Raw genomic sequence first — 19,253 nt, forward strand, 5'->3', positions numbered from 1 at the left:
TGCCAAATAATTTGACAAATTTGCCATAAACTCCCTGACATTTTTGTTCAAAAGAGTTAGTTTTCTTCATTCTTTGCTGCCAGACAGGTCATGTATCTTTTCAGGCTTGAAGAATTTCTATCAGCTATTTAAATGCAAGGCCACAAAGACAAAGCCAGACTCAGGCTGCAGCGAGCTGAACTGGGGTGATTCAGGACCAAAGGAGTTGCAGCACATAATTAAACAGTTACTGTGCCCTACTCCAGAGACTTTATATCTTGCAGTGTAAACTGTCTGCTTTACCAATGAAAAAGGGGTATATAGGCAGTTATCACGGATGTTATGTGAACAGGGATGGTGAAAATTGTTACTGAGTGACACTGAAAAAGATTTTTTTCCTACTACTTAGGCAGGGAACGTGACTAAAGATGGCCGCTGCCAGTTCCCTGCTGCCGAGGGAAGAGGATGCGTCCCAGCTTCCCAGCTCTCAGTGCCGGGAGGAAAAGAAAGGGCAGAGCTGGGCATCGGTCTCTCCTTGGCACTAATGGCAGCCGCTTTTACTCCCTGCAGCTGGGCTCAGAGCCAAGGGAATTATATACAGCCATGGCTGTGTGCTAAAAGGAGGAGGAGGAGGAGGAGGTAGGGTAATCTTTCTCAGGGCTTCTTGCACCTCTCTCTAATGTTGCCCTCGGCAGCAAGTTTCTCTTCACCTTATAGTGAGTGATCTGTGAGGATCCAAGCTCCTGTCCCCCAGCTCATGGTACTAAAAAGGGAGAGCTGCTATTAGCTCAGTTTTAGGGCAGTAAAAGAAATCTGGCATGAGGCAGCCATATCGTTGTGTTGGCCCTTAGACAAGGAGGTGTTACACCCCCACCCGACGCAGCTGAGCAGCGTGAGAAGGGAAAGCCTCGAAGTTAGAGTCGCCGCAGGCTTGTGGGTTAGGAGCTGGGAGCTGATTAGACAGCACAGGCCTTGCTGGCAAGATTTAAGTTGCAGTGTCAGCAACCTTACAGTGATTTTTACACAAGAGCACGTTGAATTTGATGGGAAAAGTAATATCCTGAAAAATCTATTGACAACAAGAGTTATTTTTGCTGATTTTCAGAGAAGTACCTCAAAGGATCAGGCTATAGGGAAGAGGCAGTGCAGTTGTGAGGCTCCTGAGGTACAGGGCAGTTTGATGGTGAATGAGGAAGATGCGCACAGAGACATGGTTGTGCTGATAAAGGCAGCACCACAGAGTATTGAGTATTCCTGCTGTGAATAGGCGGACAAATAGGCAGAAGGAAGGGAATAGCCTGGAGCTGACACAACCTCTTACACTGCCTGAAACCAAGAATGCAGTACCTGGAGTCTCGTGGCAGGGCCTGGAAATCACCTCTGAAGGGCTCTCAGCAGACCCTTTCTGTAGTTCCGTGCAGATGCCATTGCCCTTTTGTTTGTGTGACAGTGGAGAGTTTGTGTACAAAAGAGTATGCACAAGTTTGTGCAACTGCCCGGGTTTAAAAAGCATATTTTTTTCTGCAGGATGTGTTAGGCCATGACTATTCACATCTTCATTTCTTGGCATCTAGTGCTGAAATGGAGTCATACCAACTTCACCTTCTACAAACCAGATGGGCAGCTTTCCTAAGACACTGGGCTTCTGCTTTCCCTTCAAGCCTGCTGCTGTGATGGGCTTTCTTTGGCTGGCAGCTGCTGTCTGCACTGTGCAGGTAGCCTGATGTGTCTGGAGGAGGGTGGCTTATGGAAAGGAATCTGAAGCCATTTCTGTGTCTTTGAAGGTGTTTCTGGCTCTGGCAGTTTCCTGACAGCAAGGTCTGTTTCCCCTTATTTCTTGTGCAGCTCTTTGCTCAATGGGGTTGTTTCCTGTCGTAACTTGTGGGGTTACATTGCAGCCTTCCCACCCTTCTTTTTCTTGCTTTGACCACAGGGAGTTCTGTGAGCATAAGTTCATTTCTGCCCACATGTGTGCCCTTGGAAAATAATCTTGTGAGGGACGTCAGTTCATTGTAGCAATGTCCAGGGACTCCAGGCAAACTCAAGGACTCGTATTTCATACTTTGTCCAAGGAGACACATAGGAAGGTGCAACTTTTGCCCTGAAGACTTGTAACAGTAAATTCTGCTGAGCCTGGTGCACCCTCTAAAGTCATCAAGGGACATCGGTTATAGCTTCCAGAAAGAACACCAGAGTCAAATCAATGTAATGCTGTACCTCATCAGGCTGGTGGGAATAAACTGGAAATAGGAAAGAGGGAGGACAGGAGTAGTTGAGTATGCACCACAGAGTGACAGAGGTTCGAGTATCTCAGTGGCTGCTGACTTGCTATGTTGGACTGGTACCAGTGTGGAAAAGATCTCAGTAGGACAACCAGTGTGAATGGGGCCGTAGGACTGGACTTCAGAAAGCACAGTTTGAGCCCTGCTGTAATAAAAAGCTCATGTGAATGATTGATTTTACACACATTAAAAGTTCTTTCAAAACCAGTGGAAATGCTCAAGTACATAAGTCTTTGCCAGACTAAGACTTAGAAATTAATGCAATTTATGTATTTCAGTTACCCACATGAGATAATTTTTTCTTTTTTAATGTATTGTGTGATGGGGAGGGGAGAGAATATCCTGAGGAGCTTTGGTATGTGCATGGAAATGTTTCAGCCTCTGTCATTTAAAAACAAACAAAAAATGAAACTAAAAAGCAAGAGCTAAGTTTGAAAGCAAGAAAGGATTTTCTCACTAAATAACATCAGACTGTGCGTATTTTAGCAGAAATGCTACAGAATACCATCTGTTGAAAACTGGTGCATAATTTAGTTTTATATGTTGGAATTTTATGTTTTATGCAAAAACAAACATAAAAAAGAGCATCTTTGTTCTTTTGCAGAGAGTTGGATTGAACGATGTCTCAATGAAAGTGAAAACAAACGTTATTCCAGTCACACCTCTCTGGGGAATGTTTCTAACGATGAAAGTAAGTAACTTGTCATTCATTTAAAATGGGAGTGAATGTCTGAGTGCTAATTTCCTGTTATATCAGTTGCTACCTCTTGGTGTTACTTTTAGTAATCTGTAGTTTGATGAGTCAACTCACTTGACATATCAAATAGGTTGTTTTTGTTTTATTTTCTGGAATATTTGCTATTTTGATTTATTGATAAAGAAGTAATACTATCTATTAGTTAAATAGTTAAATACTATCTATTAGTTAAAACAACCAGAAGAATTTGTGTCTCACTGAATAAAGGTTGGATGACCTCTAAAATGTGCAGTTAGTATTAGCTTATGAGTAAAACCATCTGTTTTGCTTTGCACTGGTGAACACCATGTGGTTGAAATACAAGGGAAAATTGTGCTGTTTTTCAATATTACTACATCAAATCATACATATAAAATCTTTCTTTCAAGAATTAAAAAATCATCAGGTTAAAAAAAAATCACATATTACATCATGATATTGCTTCTTTTTTAGTCATAGAGGGGAAACAATTATAAATCTAGCTGATTTTAAAATAGCTATTTTTTCTTATCTCTAGTTATAGTTATTTTAGATCTTGATTTTTAACAACAGCATGTAATTAAAAAGACCCCAAAATATCTTAACATAACCTAATTATTTCTTCTTAAAATTGTAAGACAATTTTTAGTTTACCGTAGTTTTCCTTGTTTCTGCAATTTCTATTCTACTTAATTTGCCTAAAGCAAAATACTCTTCATGTTAGCTTTTCTGTCTGGACTTCCTGCATTAGTTCATGGTACAAGCTGTTAATGCAGACTGAATTCTCACATCTTTATAATTTTTTATTATTACTCACATTTTTTATAATATTCAAGCACATAAGTTTAGAAAATGTATTTTTAATAACTCAGTTGCTGAATGTCCCTTTGTCATGGCTTAACTGGCAAGCAGCTAAACACCACACAGCTGTTCCTTTGCTCCCTGCCCACAGTGGGACGGGGGAAAGAATGGGAAAAAAGAGTAATATTTGTGGGTTGAGATAAGGACAGTTTAATAGTTCAGAAAAGGAAGGGAAAATAATAACAATGATAAAAGAATTAGGATGTACAAAACAAGTGATGTACAATGCAGTTGCTCACCACCTGCTGACTGATGCCCATCTAGTTACCGAGCAGCAGCCCTTGGCCAGCTTTCCCCCTGGTTTACATACTGAGCATGACATCATATGGTATGGAATATCCCTTTGGCCAGTTTGGGTCAGCTGTCCTGGCTGTGTCTCCTCCTATGTTCTTGTGCCCTCCAGCCTACTTGCTGGTGCGGTCGGGTGAGAAGTTGAAAGGTGCTTGACTTAGTGTAAACACTGCTTAACAACAACAAAAAACATCACTGTGTTATAGACATTATTCTCATCTGAAGTCCAAAACATAGAGCTACACCAGCTACTAGGAAGAAAATTAACTCTATCCCAGCTGAAACCAGGACACCCTTTTACATTTTTTTTCATTTTAAGAGAACTACTTTATTTTGATGTCACAGTAAAATTACATGCCTTGCAGCAGTGTTTTAGTGGGTAATGGACTGTGTTATATTTGGACTCTACTCTTGTTTGTCCAAGGATCTTTTTTGAGGCAATATGTTTTCTGAAGGAGAAAGGAGGTGTTAGAAACATGGTATTTATTCATGACTCCTAAGCTAAGAACAGTGGATGAGAATCCTTAAAGACAGACAATAAAACTTGGACAGGTTTGGGTTTTTTGTTTTTTTAAAAGTTAGAGAATTAGAAATTAGTTTATCTTTAAAATTGTAGTGAACTGCAGTGAAAACAAAAAAAAATCTGCTTGTTAATTTGCATTTTACAAGAACCTGTAAGACTTACGAAGTTCATTTCACTCTGATGCTACCAAGAAAGTGATGAAAGAATCTGTAATGAATGAGATGGGACTTCAGACTCTTAATACAGCCAGAATTCAGGATTCAACCGCATTGACTTTAGTAAGATTTTCCTTAGCCTCACAGTTCAAGACAGTATTGTCAAGGTAATTATATAGCACTGCTAGTTATATATGAAAAAAAATGTAATGATAATGTCATAATTGTAAATCTCCTTCTATGTTCTGTTCTAAATCAGCTACCCTAAACAGGTTGAAGCAAAACTAGTGGTAGTTTGTTATATGTCCTTTCAGTTTAATTTCGAGCATGAGAAAACTTCCACATAGCTGGGGACAGTAAGAAGTGGGCCTGTGTGGGTTAGTAAGAGCAGGTATTTCAGACATCAGCATTGAGAACATCGGATGTTTGTTCATTCTGTTTTCTCGTACTGGAATTAAGAGGCAGGCGATGATAATGAAAGGCAGCAAATTTAGAACTGATAAAACAAATATATGAATGAATTTATCCCACAATTTATGTGCTGAAGACATTGTCACAGTATATAATGGAAACCCAAATGAGAGTGAGAGTTGATTTGATCTAGCTTCCTTCTTAACAGCCAGTTCTTTCAGATGCTTCCTTTGCACTGACACCAGCATTTCTGCAGTGTGGATAAGAGAATTAATCCACCTGAAAAGTCGTCCTTGTTTTGAGGGAGTAAGGAAAGGGAGGAGAGAGGGTGAAGAGGAAGGTGTAGGAAAGAAAAATAAGCCTCTTGCCCAGCAGCAAGAAGACCAATAGTCTGTGAAATCCAGAATAAACTAGAAGTTTCACCTTAGAAATCATTGTACTGTGTGCTCCTTTCCAGCCCTTGAGTTATTTCTAACGTTTCTCTAACAGTGCCCACACACCAACCAAGAAATTTCTAAACCATTGTGTCACTCTTTGCCCAGCCTGTCATACATTTACAAACAGCAGGAGGCAAAATGTTTTTAGAAAACCTATGTAACCCCATTTGAATTCTTCAGAATGGTGGTCAAATTGCTGTTGTCAATGGAGCTCCAGTTTTCATCTGCAGCCAAAAGAAGGCATCATCCATCTTTCTCTTGACTAGTTTTATTGTCTCTAAATACATTAGGTAGCTGTTGGCTGAACTTGACCAGGGAAAATGTGGTTTTGGTGTTGGTTATTTTGAATTTATTTTGGCCTTGCATCCAGTGAAGACTATGAGAATCTGCGTTGTGAACTGATAATGTTCTTAGTATCATGCTTGCTTTTGTGACTGTTTTTTTCCTGGATGTTTTTAGAATTCATAGGTTTTTAGGACAAGAGCAATAGTTTTGCTGGTCTCCTTTTCTACAGTTGAAGTATGTTACAGAACTATACTTCAGGCCACAGGGGTTCTTTGCAATCTTCTGTTCTCACTCAGACACCTCCAGGCCTCTTCTTGAACGTGCATTACATTGTGAAGGGAAGCAATGACTCATAGCTTTGGATTCACGTGGTCTCACTGCTTTTTGGGGTGCTTCTTACATTCTTGGAAGCTTTTATGACCTCTCCCAAAACACAGCTTTTACACTTTAATATATATAAAAAAAGGTAAATTTTATTTCACTGTCCAGTTTTTTTAAACATTTTTCCTTCTACCACTTCCATGCTCTACATGTTAGTCAAACAATGCACAGGAAAAAGCAAATGGTACAACCTCATATATAATAATTAAAAAAGACACCCCACAACATTTTATGTGTACTGTGCATTGAACCAGATTCTCCAAATTGAAATAGTGGTCTGGAAGAATCGGAGGATTATGAAAGTTTCAATCTCACTTCCATGGGGAACAAGTCATGATGTTACATGAATGAAGTGGAAGGGTTGTTTGTCCAAATTTTCTTGCATATTTAGAAATGTGAATGTGTAGACAGTTCATATGAGATAAAAGATTCAGACTGCTTTTTGAACTTCAAAAACAGTATCCAAAATTAATGTTCAAACTGTCTGAAATGGATTTATTGAATAGTTTATTTTTTTGTTTGAACTAAAACTCTTATTTTTCCATTGGAAAAAAAGAGCTACTTGATTTCATTGAAATTTTCCTTGGGGAAAATTCTTTCTCAGCCATACCTACACAATTACAATTATACTCCTATGTGTCTCAGAGGGTTTTAAAAAAATCCCACTATTTTACAAGCATGGAATACATGCTAATGAGCCTGAATCTTATTTATGGCTACGTGTAAGTGAGAGACAAGGTAGTTTCTTACTAATACTTAATTTTAGCTAAGGGCAAACCACTTCTGAGGACAGTCAGAACCTGGACTGCAGGGGCTGCAGGGGGAGAGGCTATTCCTCTGAAAGGTGTGGAGTTACCTGAACTAAGGGAAGGATTTTATCCATATAAAGCTACTAATAACATTTTAGCTCCTTAGTGGTTTTGAGACACGTGCAAGCAGCACTGGACAGTACAGGACTCTTCTATTATCTGCACAGTGGAAAGCAGACCTTTACCTTCATTTTAGTTACAACAAACGGACCAACGTCAACACTTTAGAAAAAGGTGTACTAAGGCAGGGTCCTCACTTTGAGTTGTTCCACTTACTGTTTTAAGGCAGCATGCTTAAAGAAGTGCTGAGCATAGCTCCTATTGTCTCCATGTCTTGCTCCAGGAAGCAAGAAATCTCTTGAGCCATACCTAAAATCAGACAGCAGAAGTTAGAGGATACTACCAAGAGTTCAGAGAAAGCCCCAAATGTATGCAGAAGGTACAAACAGAATTCTGCTCTGGTGGCTTTGAAACAGATTTTTGAGAGGAGAAAGATAGAGCAAAGAAACTTTCATGGAGTCTGGGAAGAAAAAGATTGTCTGATACTTCTGGGAGCCAAGAAATACTATTTTTCTAGTACATTGATGATCCTAGTTTTTAATATCTTTGAAGGCCTCTTCTGTGCTGAGAGTTTTATTTACAACTGTCTAAGATACCTTTCCTTAGAATGCCAGTAGTCCTACTGCCAGTGGAGTGAACACATTAGATCTGCTTCTAGCAAATGGGTTTCTTCCTGAGGTGCTGTGCAGCTGCCATATGTGTAAACACCTGCAGCTGTGCATCAGGAGCAGGACTTTTTCTTGTGACTTCAAATCCTTTTGGATTTGTCACAGAATTGTCAGGTTGGTTCTTTGGCAGTGCCTCAAAACAAGACTTCTTTTCAATGTCTTTATTTCCTTTCTTTACAACACAGATTGTAATTTGAAAGTGTTGAATTTTGAAAGATATGGATTCATTTTAATCTACAGTGTTGTTCTGATGGGAACTGATAAAATGACAGGCCAAAAAGTAAGGAGAAACAGCATTTCTTCCTTCTTTCATGCTATACAAAGAGATCTGGAATCAGACCCAAGCCAAGTGTTAGACAAAACGTTCCCTGCTCAAGAGGGAAGCCATCCAGTGCCCTGCTACCAACTAAAATATAAAGAATAGGGGTATGTATTATTTTCTGCTGGTCAATTATCTGATGAGTTTGGTAAGAATAAAGTGCTTGTATGTGTAACTCTGAAGGTTTGTATTTCTAGGTCCCCTCCGTTCCTATACCATGTGCAATTCTTTCCATCTATTTAATAAAAAAGTGGAAGTTCTATGAAAATATATTTTAGCCAACACCTGATGAACATGAGAAACATTTTGGCTGACAGCTGGTCCATTGGCAGAAAATAACAAAAAAAAGTAGTTTTCTTGTATGGAGACTTGATTTTGGGGGAGACAAGCGCTAACTCTGTGAAAAAAATTAGTTCTGTTGAAAATTCAATTGTTCAATGGGTAATATTTTGATGGAAAATGGTGCTTAAAGATCTTTTTTAGTAAGTTCAAAGCCCATCATTATTCTTCTTGGGTTTAAGGGACAGTTAGTGGAGGATGCTGAAGAGTCTTGAAGAAGGATTCCCAGGAAGCAGACATACCCGAGGAGGGAGATGTAAATTGCAGTTTATGATCTTATTGTTAGTGTTATTAAAACAAACCCTTACATGAGAGGAGCTGAGTATGGCTGGCTTATCATGTGTCTGAGGACAGGTTAGATAAGGCACCTGCTTATAGGTGCTCACTCTTAATGCAAGTGAAAAACACCTGAGGGAGTGATGGAAGGGATGCAGAAGCTCTAGTATTGTATAATTTAGATATTGGCTTGATGTCTGATAGAGTGCCACATATCCAGGAGAAAGTTAAGTCTAGTTAGCACAGGTGAAAGCCATCTAATAACAGACCTTTGAATACTAACCTCCTTAAATCAAGAAAGATAAGTTTTATTCCAGGTAAGGGGGAGTAGGACCTTTTGGTTTCACAGGCAGAGGTTTAGGATTTCTGCACCTTAGTTAAGATGAGGGGTTATTTAGATCAGTGGCTTTTAGCCTTTCCAGTTTGCATCCCCCTAGCAATTTCCAGTGAGGTAGAAACCAACTGTGTACTGAACTTAAACCAGTGGATGATAGGCTTTGACACTGACATAGAAAATAATGACTAAGAAAATGGATGTCTTTCACTTGGGAAGCAATAACCTGCATTTGAACAAGGCAACAGGGGGGCACAGGAGGACTGGGACTCCTCATGCTGCTGATGCCTAAAGGCAACAGCTTTGGTGGCTGTAACTTGCTGTGGTGGCTCCCTCCCTGTGCCAGCACAGGCCTGAATCCCTCGGGGCGGTGGAGACGCTGCAGTGCCCGTGTTACGAGTCCCTGTTGGCGAGGCCTGCACACCCCACACGGCCGCCAGCCGTGACCGGCATTGCTAGAGCAGAGGAAAGTCAGCGCCACCCCCTGCAGCCGGGGCTTTACACCCAGCCACCCTTTGTTGAGATGAACTGTTCATAACTATCTCCGTTTCACTTTTACCTCAGGAACGGTTGGGAGGCCACCAGTGACTGGCCACCCACAGGGCCTTGGCAGGCCAGGCCAGCCTGCCCCGGGTGAAGGAAGCTGTAGCGGCCTCTGTGCCCTGAGCCTGGGCAGCTGCCATAATGTCCCTCCCAGCCCTGCTGCCAGTTTTTCCCTTGGCCAGGGCAGCCAGGAGGACACAGCAGAGTGCAGGACTGGGCTGGGCTCTGGTCAGGCCACCTGCCTCTTGCCCCTCTGCGGAGGCTGTGGGGCCTTCCATGCCAGGGCTCTGCCCTCCCAGCCGGCGCTCTTGCACCTCACTGAGCCTTGCTCCCTCGTCCCCTGTCGCCTGGAAAACTGAAACAACCCAGAAGGCTCTTCCCACCACAGAGCAGGGCGTAAATGGCCGTCCCCTCCTCCCCAAGCCTCTCCTCAGGGAAAGCTGGAGCCAGATGAGCTTTTTGTAGGGTGTCTGTGGAGTCAGTTAAGGGTAAGAAGGGAAAAACGGTCAATGTTGTGAGAGGAGACAGTCCCGACTATTTTATCCACCCAGTGGTTTAAATCTGTGCTGCACGGCTCTGCCTCCCACTATGGAGACAGCATTTGTCCTGCCACCGGGGAGGCCGGAGGCGGTTGTCGAGTGTCAGCAGCCCACAGCAGCCACGGCCGCTCAGCATTCAAGCCCTGTGTGCCTATGGTTTGTTGCATGCCGACCATTTGTTTAGGAAAAACAAACGAAAAACACAATTTAAAAGTGATTTGAAATGTGTATGTTGGTCCTATGCGCTGAATAAAAGCGGGGCCCTGAAAGGCAGGGAAGGAGTGTGCAGTCCAATAATTAGAGGCCTATTGTCATGCAGATGCAGAAGAGGGGCGAGGGGCTGCCCGCAGGGTCTGTGGGTAACCGTAAATCTGGATTTTCCTGACATTCAGGGGACTGGCCTCGCAGGTTAAAGGATGTTCTGTTAATACAACCTGCCCTATATGTAATGGAAGAAATACTGTGACGCGAGGGCTGAAGACAGCGTTTTCCAAAGTGGGGTTTTATTTGTGTGTGTCCATTCTTGGGACAGCACAAAAGGCCTCCCAACAGGGTCTGCTGTTCAGAGGAGATAGCCCGGCTCCCTCAAGATTCAACATCCTAAAGGCTCACTTAAATAATTTCTAAAAGTGAATTGTGTGAAGAAATGAAACTTGCAGCATGGTGTACGCATGCAGTGCTTTACCTTGTTGTTTAGGTATCAAAGCCTTCTGCGCTTAATGCTTTCATCAGCAACAAAATTGTTAACATATCAAACTTTTTTACAACAGTCCTTCCCAAACAATACCCTTTCTGGAGAGGCTGATTGAGCTTTACTCCAGTTTTCACCTAGGAATGTTTTATATGCTCTGCAAATCACAATTTAACAGGAATTATTCTATACATGCTTTTAAATTGTTTCAAAAGAACTTATGTGAACTAGGAAGAATCCTGTATTTTAAGAGTTTTATTTTAATTACCTTTTTCTTTATTCATCTTTTATTAAAATGTTTGGAAAGTTAGCAAATCGGAGAGTTACCTTGGAAACAGCTAATGAAGAATACTATCAGAAAAATTACCTGAAAAGAATAAAGTTTATTATAGAATGTTTTTAGTTTCAGTTTTTCTTGTAATTTTGGCTTGTCTTTGTAATTTTATAAGCATCTAGTACATATCATATGTTTGGATCACAGCATTGGATGAACCCCATTAGCTTAAATGCTTTGTTTAATATAAAATTTGGGTAAATCAACTGTTCCCCTAAAGCAGGTGAAAGTGATTTTATGTTCTGACATGCTGCTAGAGGTCTGAGAGTTGCCTTTTTTCCCATATAACTTTATCCTTTCCAATTTTATTTTCCTTGTGCACCCCTCTGTTCCTGCGATCAGTGATGTTTGCAAGCTTTATTGCCTTAAGCAGTATCTACCGATGCTAACTTAGCGAACATCATTATTTACATTTCCACAAATTAGCCAATATTTGGAAAAAGCTTCGGCACTTGAGAACATATTTTTTTTAATCAGATAATTCCTTACCAGTTCATATATGCCTGAGCAATTCCCACTGGAATTACATAGTGTGTTTTTGTTTCTTAACAGATGAGGAAAAAGAAAATAATAGAGCATCAAAGCCACACTCAACTCCAGCGACACTGCAATGGTAAGATGCCTTTTAAAAAAAAAATCAAGAAAATCTGTTAGTGTTTTTTTTTTTTTCCTGCTGAAGTGAATAGAGATCTTGGACATCATATACAGTTCTAAAGATACTTTCACTGTAAGTGTTTAATCTGCTCATTAGTATTCCATACAGCATTTCTCAACAAATATCTTACTCTATGGGATTTGTTTGAACATAAGAAACCTCTGATACAGTTTAAGATCTCCTTGGCATACTTCTTTGCCACCTTGCCAGCTGGTGATTTGTGGTGTGTAACCATTGTTATTTTTATTACAAAAAGAAGACGAGTACTGAGAATTTTTTTCAAGACTCACATTTGTTTCAGTGTATGATGAAGCCCACCTTTACTGATAGTTTTACTGAAACGCAATCTCTGTAATTCAATGTAGAAGAAAATAAAAGAGAGACAGTTTGAAGTTTGATTCAATTTGTCAAAAAAAGAAAATTTAAGTGAGGAGAAAAATGGAAGGGTAATTAGGAAGAAAGAGAGGATGGCAAAAGGAATGTTTGTTGAGTTACTCTGTTATGAAAAATGTACAAGTGTTGTTCACTGTGATTTACAGCAGTATTTTAGGCTGCATGTTCTGTAATGTTACTTATCCTTCTGACATCCCTTTCCATAGGTTATTTCATAGACTTTTACTGACTTTTTCCTGAATTTAACTTTTAAATTCTGGTTTAGCTTTCTTAATATTTTAAGTGTATCTGGCAGAACAGAGCTCTGTTACAGAGAAGCCTTGGAGCATGCTTATCTGAAAAGCCATACTCCTTTACTTCACCTGTATGTACTTCTTGGAGTTTTCTGGATGAAAAGCTAAGATTATTGGCAAAAAATGCGGCGTTATTAGCAAAATTATTTTTCTGCTTCTGTTAGTCTCTTGGGAGCTCTAACTGAACAAACAGCAAAGAATAATTAATTCAGTGAATTTTATTCTTTTTTTCTGCCTGTGAAATTCTGTGATTCTGTGAAATATGCATAGAGAGATTGGATTATTTTGTCTATATTTGCTTTCTAAAGTTGATCCATTACATTTTTGATTAAAAAACTCCAAGACCTGTGGTTCATTTACGGTAGGTTGCTGCAAGTATTCAGTGTTCTGACTTGAGGAAACTTGCAGATGCTTCCAGTGCAAATAACGAGATGGGCAAATATAAATAAAGGCATTTAGTTCTGAACTATTGCTTCTTTGCACCTATTTGTATCACAAAAGTGCTGTTTTTCAGAAGTTCAAGAAAAGTGAATAAGGAAAGGGAATGAGAAAGGGAACGACAACAGACAGAGAGAAAATTATTAAAATAATAGTGAAATGTCATAGAGGTATTTTATTGTTTCTCATTATTCACCCACACAACACTGTTGAAACAGGATAACAAAGAACTACCTAGCTAAAATAAAATAGCAGGCAGGGCTTACCAGTCCCAAATTCAGAACAGTGTTTATTTTGCAGTAGAGTCAGCTAAGAGTCTTTTCCACAGGAGCAAATAATGTAGTAGCCAAGAAGTCAGAGTTAATTAGAAATGCCAATGATACTGTTCCCAACAGAAAACATGTAAATACTGTAAACAATTTTTTGCCAAATACTTTCAAGCTTCCTCAGTCATAAAGGTTAGTAAATCCCTAGACTCCTGGGATATTGAGCCCTGCTGGAATGCAGTGTGCACACTAATGCTCATTCAGCAGTGTTTGCAATAGAATCCCAGAATTTTGATTCTGCAAGGGCTGCTTACATCATCTTCCCTTCCCCCTTGCTAGTGTACTGGCTTACCACCTGTCTGTTGTGCTAAGTTTCTTACATGTTTAGGTTGGTCAGGAATTCTCCCTTTTGAGTCTTTTGGAGCATCTGCAATTTCCGCCATTCAATTTTCCACCCAAAATTGCACGAGGAAACAGAAAACAAAGAAGTTTTCGAATTTAATTTCTTCAGCTGGTGTCAAACTGAATTATATGATTGGCTCATTTATTAATAGACCTGTAGGCAAAAATTTCCCAGCTTAGTAGCCATACCATAGAACAGTTTTTTGGTGGTTTCCATATGCTTTTCAGCCTATGTACTGCGGCTTTGAATTGGTATTTCCTGGAGAAACTGCTACTGGATTTGATATACTAAATAAAATTACAAGCTCAAAAGCTATGGTCAAATTGCTAAAGTAGTAAGCTTACTTTCTGTGAAGGTGCTGAGTCTCCACTGTTCGGGAAAGTCAGATACATTAGTGTCAGGTTATTTGTACTGCAGTAGCACCTAGCAACCCATGGGTTGGTAAACTATTGTGGTTAGCACTGCACAAATGCTGCACTGAGTGTTTCCTGTAGGTATTACTTTAAGCAGACAAAACTGTCAAACATATAGACCTCAGACCATGTATTTGCACAGTCAGGAAAGAAAAAAGACTAAATTTACCTGAATATGCCTTGGGTAAGCGTATGTCCTACCCTCTTAGGGCAATCTCTGGGCCAAATTCCCCACTGGGAAGCAGTGGGGTAAACTGTTGACCAGATCTCAGGATACAGTACCAAACTTGCCTTATTCTGGCAAATGGAAGCACCACAATTGCCTGCAGCATCTGGTGTCTGCCAAGTTAAAGCTGGTCATGTTTTAACTGTAAGATGCTACTATCATTTACAGCTAATGAAGGCAATAGGGTGTTGGAGAACAAAAACAGAGGAAATGTCAGTAACAAGGAAAAAGAAGAGGAAGAAAGTAGTAAGGGAAGTGAAGCAAAATGTAAGGGAAATATGTAAATTTTGTCACATGGTTCATATTGCCATCAATTAGTTATTCCTTATCTGGCATCTTGCTGAAAAGAGCAAACAACATTGATCCCATGGGGATCTATCCTTAAGGCTTATGCCTCCAAAGGCAAAGTACATTGGACACTATAAGTGAGGAGGAGGAGGAAGAACTAGCTGAAGAAGCATGTGTGGATGACTGTCAGCCTGGCTAAATATCCTTTTCCTGGAAACAGGAATGATGTTTTTGTTTTATTTTGTTGAAGACACAAAATGAAGTGAAAGGCCTGGTAAATGTAGCATTACTGCCAAATACATCACAATTGGGGAAACTACGCAAGCCTGAATTTAACTGTTAAGGCATGAATATACCAATACCTAGTATCCTGTGCTTATCCCACGTTCCTGTGTTCATGATCATCTGTAAAGCTATAACTTGCTAAATACTTGGCTCTAAAGCATTCATGATTATTTCATTGGTGAGCTGCTTGACCAAATTGTATGTGTGAAACTTCATTTTACCTCACATTTTACCTCATTGGGGTGTGTGTGTGTATGCACGTGTGCATGCGTGTCTACTTCTCCAAACACAGAATTATTCAAAGCATGGACAGCCTTATTCCATGCAGTTTGGTGGCTTACAGTGTAGGTGCTCCAAATCATAACAGTATTGTGAAGCTAAAATCAACAAAACTATTTTCTGCAATATTCATAAAAAGAAGTAAAGAAGAGGAAGATAAAGCAATGCTAGGTAATGGATTCTTCCCAGATTAGTAGTTTGTCAGAAATTGTTATAATGCATCATAATTAATCTGTTCTAGAATCATTTATATGGTTAGCAATGGTCAACAACACAGCTGTTTTCTTGCCTTCATATCTAAACCCAAGTCTGTAACAACACTACAGACCTGACTCTTCTATAGAATAATGTCATTTCATCTAGAAGTATATAAGTGTACAAAGAGGGAAACACTAATAGGGACAGATAAAATTGTCATTCCTGTAGAAGGATTAGGGGTTTTATTGCTATACTGTAGTGGTACAGAAGGTCTCATTGTGAACTACTGGATTTCACATGGCTTTATTAGGACATTTAAAATGTTATATATATATTATTTCTGGTAATGATTTGTTAGGTAGAAGATTGAGTTCATTATCCTTCTACAATACTGTAGAATGAGGCTGAATTCAAAACATGATAAAGTTGTTAAATAAAAGACAGGAAAATAAAAGAAGTGGAGCAAGATGGGTTTTTTGATCATTAAAAAAAAAGTTCAGGTATAATGGAGCATTGTTCAGTGTCAGACTAATGACTCTCAGTGAAAGAGAGGAGAAAAAGAGAAAAATTCATCAGATATGAACAGAAATAATTAACTGCTTTTCTTTCTGTCCTGTCTTGGTCACGGAAGCTGACATTCCAATTAGCAGCTATAGTATACAAACGAACTCTCCAGGTTTTGAAAGGAGTTTTTGTTAAAGCACTATGAATTTGAGGGAAGATGCCATGATGATATTTCTGTAGAAACCAAGGAAGAATAGATGTTGCCCATACAAACTGATTCCATTCATCTAGCCGGATATCTTATTAAAATAGTTTGCAGTCACAAATGATCACGATAACTGAAATAGAAGGTAGGTAGGCCCTGAAAAAGGCAATGAAGGAGAGAAACAAAGTTTTTAAAAGGTGTTCTACAGCCATCAGATGACAGGGGGTTATTTACTGTAAAATGGAGTTTGTTTTCTAATATGTTTAAGAGGAAGTTGCACCTATCTTCTTCTCCTAGCCAATAAGGCAGACAAGTACAAATGTAACTATATATGCATACGAGTGACACCACAGGTGGCAAGATTAATTATGGTTTAAAATTAAGTGTGTGTGTAAATACGTCTTGAACTTTGTTGGATCAGCAATTATAAAAATGTAATTTCAAAGAAATGTTTCTTGTAATCTATAGATTTATAATGAGCTCAGTTTCAGATTTGAAACATGAACCATATGCCTAGTCATGTATTTGATGCGTAATTTAAAATTTCATGTGTGTTTGCATGTGTAAATGAATAATAGTAGTTTCTAAAAGGCAGAGGAGGATGTTATTTTACTATTTTATTCAGCATTGTATTCAGATCATGGACTCTTTTTTCACTTTGTCCATAAGCAATAGCAAGAAAGCATTATACAGATATGATTTTGTGCACACTCTTGAGTATTTGCAAATAACTTCCTTTAGCTACGTCTGCTTCCTCAAGGTAAGAATTTTGCAGCTGGACAGGAGTGAAAAGACTATCATGAAACAGAGGCGACCTGTGCTGTAAAGAATGAGAGAATGCTTCCCCTCAGTGAATGCTTGTTGTTTTGTAATTGTACATATATTAGTTTGCTGAAGGATGCTTTTGGGTTGTAAGAGATTACTAGCATATTTTTTTCTAAAAATAGTACTTTGGAGCACAGTCAAAACCCAATATCCCTTTGTGCTAATCTCTACTTGCCTGAGAACTCACAGCTTATGTTTTTGATAGCAAGTATGAACCAGATGAAGCAAGTAAGTGTTATGGAAGTTAATTGGAAGGAGCGCTTAGGAACAAATCAGAGAAAATTTATCAGACAACCAGAAGCCAGAATGTTTGATCTTAAAGATGCAGCTTTGCATACTGTTTACCATACAGGGCATCCAACATACTTGCAGTTCTCTTTGTTTTATATTTGCTTTTTAAGGCTGGAAGAGAACTATGAAATTGCAGAAGGTGTTTGCATTCCTCGAAGTGCTCTCTACATGCATTACTTGGACTTCTGTGAGAAAAATGACACACAACCTGTTAATGCCGCCAGCTTTGGGAAGGTGAGTCTAAACAGCAGCATGATGCCTTGAGCTCTCACCTGGTTCAGGTGAATCTGGATTATTGAAAAGCATTAAATTATCATTTACCATTAGAGATGGAGGTATATGAATGGAATATCTTATGTATTCAAGTTATTGGTCAAGAGCTAAGATTTTGAGTATTTTGACTGTTGGAATAATTTCTAATCATGACTAAGCTCCAGAATACACTAAATTTTTTGTTGGCTTCAGTCCCCAGCCTTGCTGACTGTGACATGGTATACAATAATGGCAGCTTGGAAGCTGAATACAAGCCAGTGTAAATACATTTGCATTGTGACCTGCACTGCTTTAACTAATACACTTTTTTAAAAAAATAGAAGGGTAAAATATCAAACATTGAATTCTGGAGCCTGTCTCTGTTGTTCTTGTAAGCATGATAGGGAGACCCCTGAATTAATGGCATCAGCTTACACTGGCAAATTCCCATAGTGGAGTTCAATGCCTCCAGATGTGGAAGTTCAGAAAACATCTAACGGCGTTTTTGTGGCACTGTGAGTACAGGCTGCCACGTTATCTTTGCACTGTGATTCCTTGTGCTTCCACTTTCCACTCCAGCTCTAGTAAGAGCCACTGTAGTTAACTTCAAACTCACAGTGGAGATGCATTCTTAGCAGAGATGCAACATGCCTTGTCCAGGTATAAGCAGTAAAACTCTTGTGCTGTACGCTACTAGCAGACATCAGTGCTGGCTAGGATGTTACATAAAGTTTGGATTTTGGATTTGCTGGTCAGATGATGTTTTCCTCTTAGTGAAAAATACAATTATATGTTTATATTTTTAATATTTTATTTAAAACTGAAATTTTACTATAGAGTGTGTCACAGGCCTTTAAAACTTTTAGGCTGTGAAAAACACCCCAAAGTGTAGTTTGCCACTGTTTTTTCAAATGTTTGCAAGCATGAATCTGAAGCTGATTGTTCTGCAAGCTATTCTATTCTAGTGTTTGCAACATCTGTTCTATAGAAGCACTGGGCATTCAAAGGAAAAATGTTCCTAGGGTAAGTGCCTGTGTAAAGACTAGGTGAAGGAGAGGAATGTATTTAATGAGGTGTCATTTTCTATAGTGCATCTTTATGTAGGCAGTTTAACAAAGCAAGTTAAATGTACCATGTTGTAACATTACTGTATTTGTTGTGTCTTAAAGACCTGCATAACTCAGTTGATTCTGTGCTAGGTTTCTGTTTAAATACATGGAATAAGTGTGAATGAAATTGTCCGTTGTGTATATTATTACTACCAAGTGGTAAGTATAGTGGCAACATGTAATTTCAGAACAGTAAGAAGAAACAGATTTCATGCAGGCTAACACATTTGGAATGTGGGTAAAATTTACATGATGCTACTTTTGCTGCTGCTAAAAACTTCTGTGAAGTGTAAGGTGTAATTATTCTGAAATTATTTCATCAGAACATAAATTTACCAGGTATTTCAGCAATTTTCAGCAAGCATCAGTCTTGTTATACTGTATATTACTCCATCCTCATTCTGTCCTGCCCCCCATGCACAGACCTGTTCATTGGTAGGAGTACCTTGACCTAGCAGGATAGGTACAGTGTCTTCCATCCAAAAATCATGGCATTCCAATGTGTTTTTCATGTGCTGTGATCTAAGTGCTTTCCACTTGGTTGCAATAAAGTTCTGAAGAAGCAATGCACAAAATTTGTTTTCCCTTTTTATGGAGAGGAAGCCATACAGAATCATCCTAGTAGTGTCTCAAACTTGTGCTTTGTGTGGCCATTACTTCTGCATCTGGGAGCTGAGGCTTCTGTACAGGTGTGTCCA

The 19,253-nt window shown here is 39.3% G+C and overlaps 1 protein-coding gene across 1 annotated transcript in view; it reads left to right on the forward strand.

Moving 5' to 3' along the window:
* Nucleotides 1-407: 407 nt before the first annotated feature.
* Nucleotides 408-19,253, forward strand: part of RFX4 (regulatory factor X4) — a 78,650-nt gene continuing 59,804 nt past the window's right edge. Inside the window, exons 1-5 of the mRNA XM_040595045.1 lie at nucleotides 408-506; nucleotides 1,085-1,220; nucleotides 2,866-2,952; nucleotides 11,785-11,845; nucleotides 17,305-17,428. Of these exons, the coding sequence (XP_040450979.1) occupies nucleotides 408-506; nucleotides 1,085-1,220; nucleotides 2,866-2,952; nucleotides 11,785-11,845; nucleotides 17,305-17,428 (507 nt within the window). The remainder of the gene's footprint in view (nucleotides 507-1,084; nucleotides 1,221-2,865; nucleotides 2,953-11,784; nucleotides 11,846-17,304; nucleotides 17,429-19,253) is intronic.

This window comes from Falco naumanni, chromosome 5, assembly GCF_017639655.2.
Source record: "Falco naumanni isolate bFalNau1 chromosome 5, bFalNau1.pat, whole genome shotgun sequence".
NCBI lineage: Eukaryota > Metazoa > Chordata > Aves > Falconiformes > Falconidae > Falco > Falco naumanni.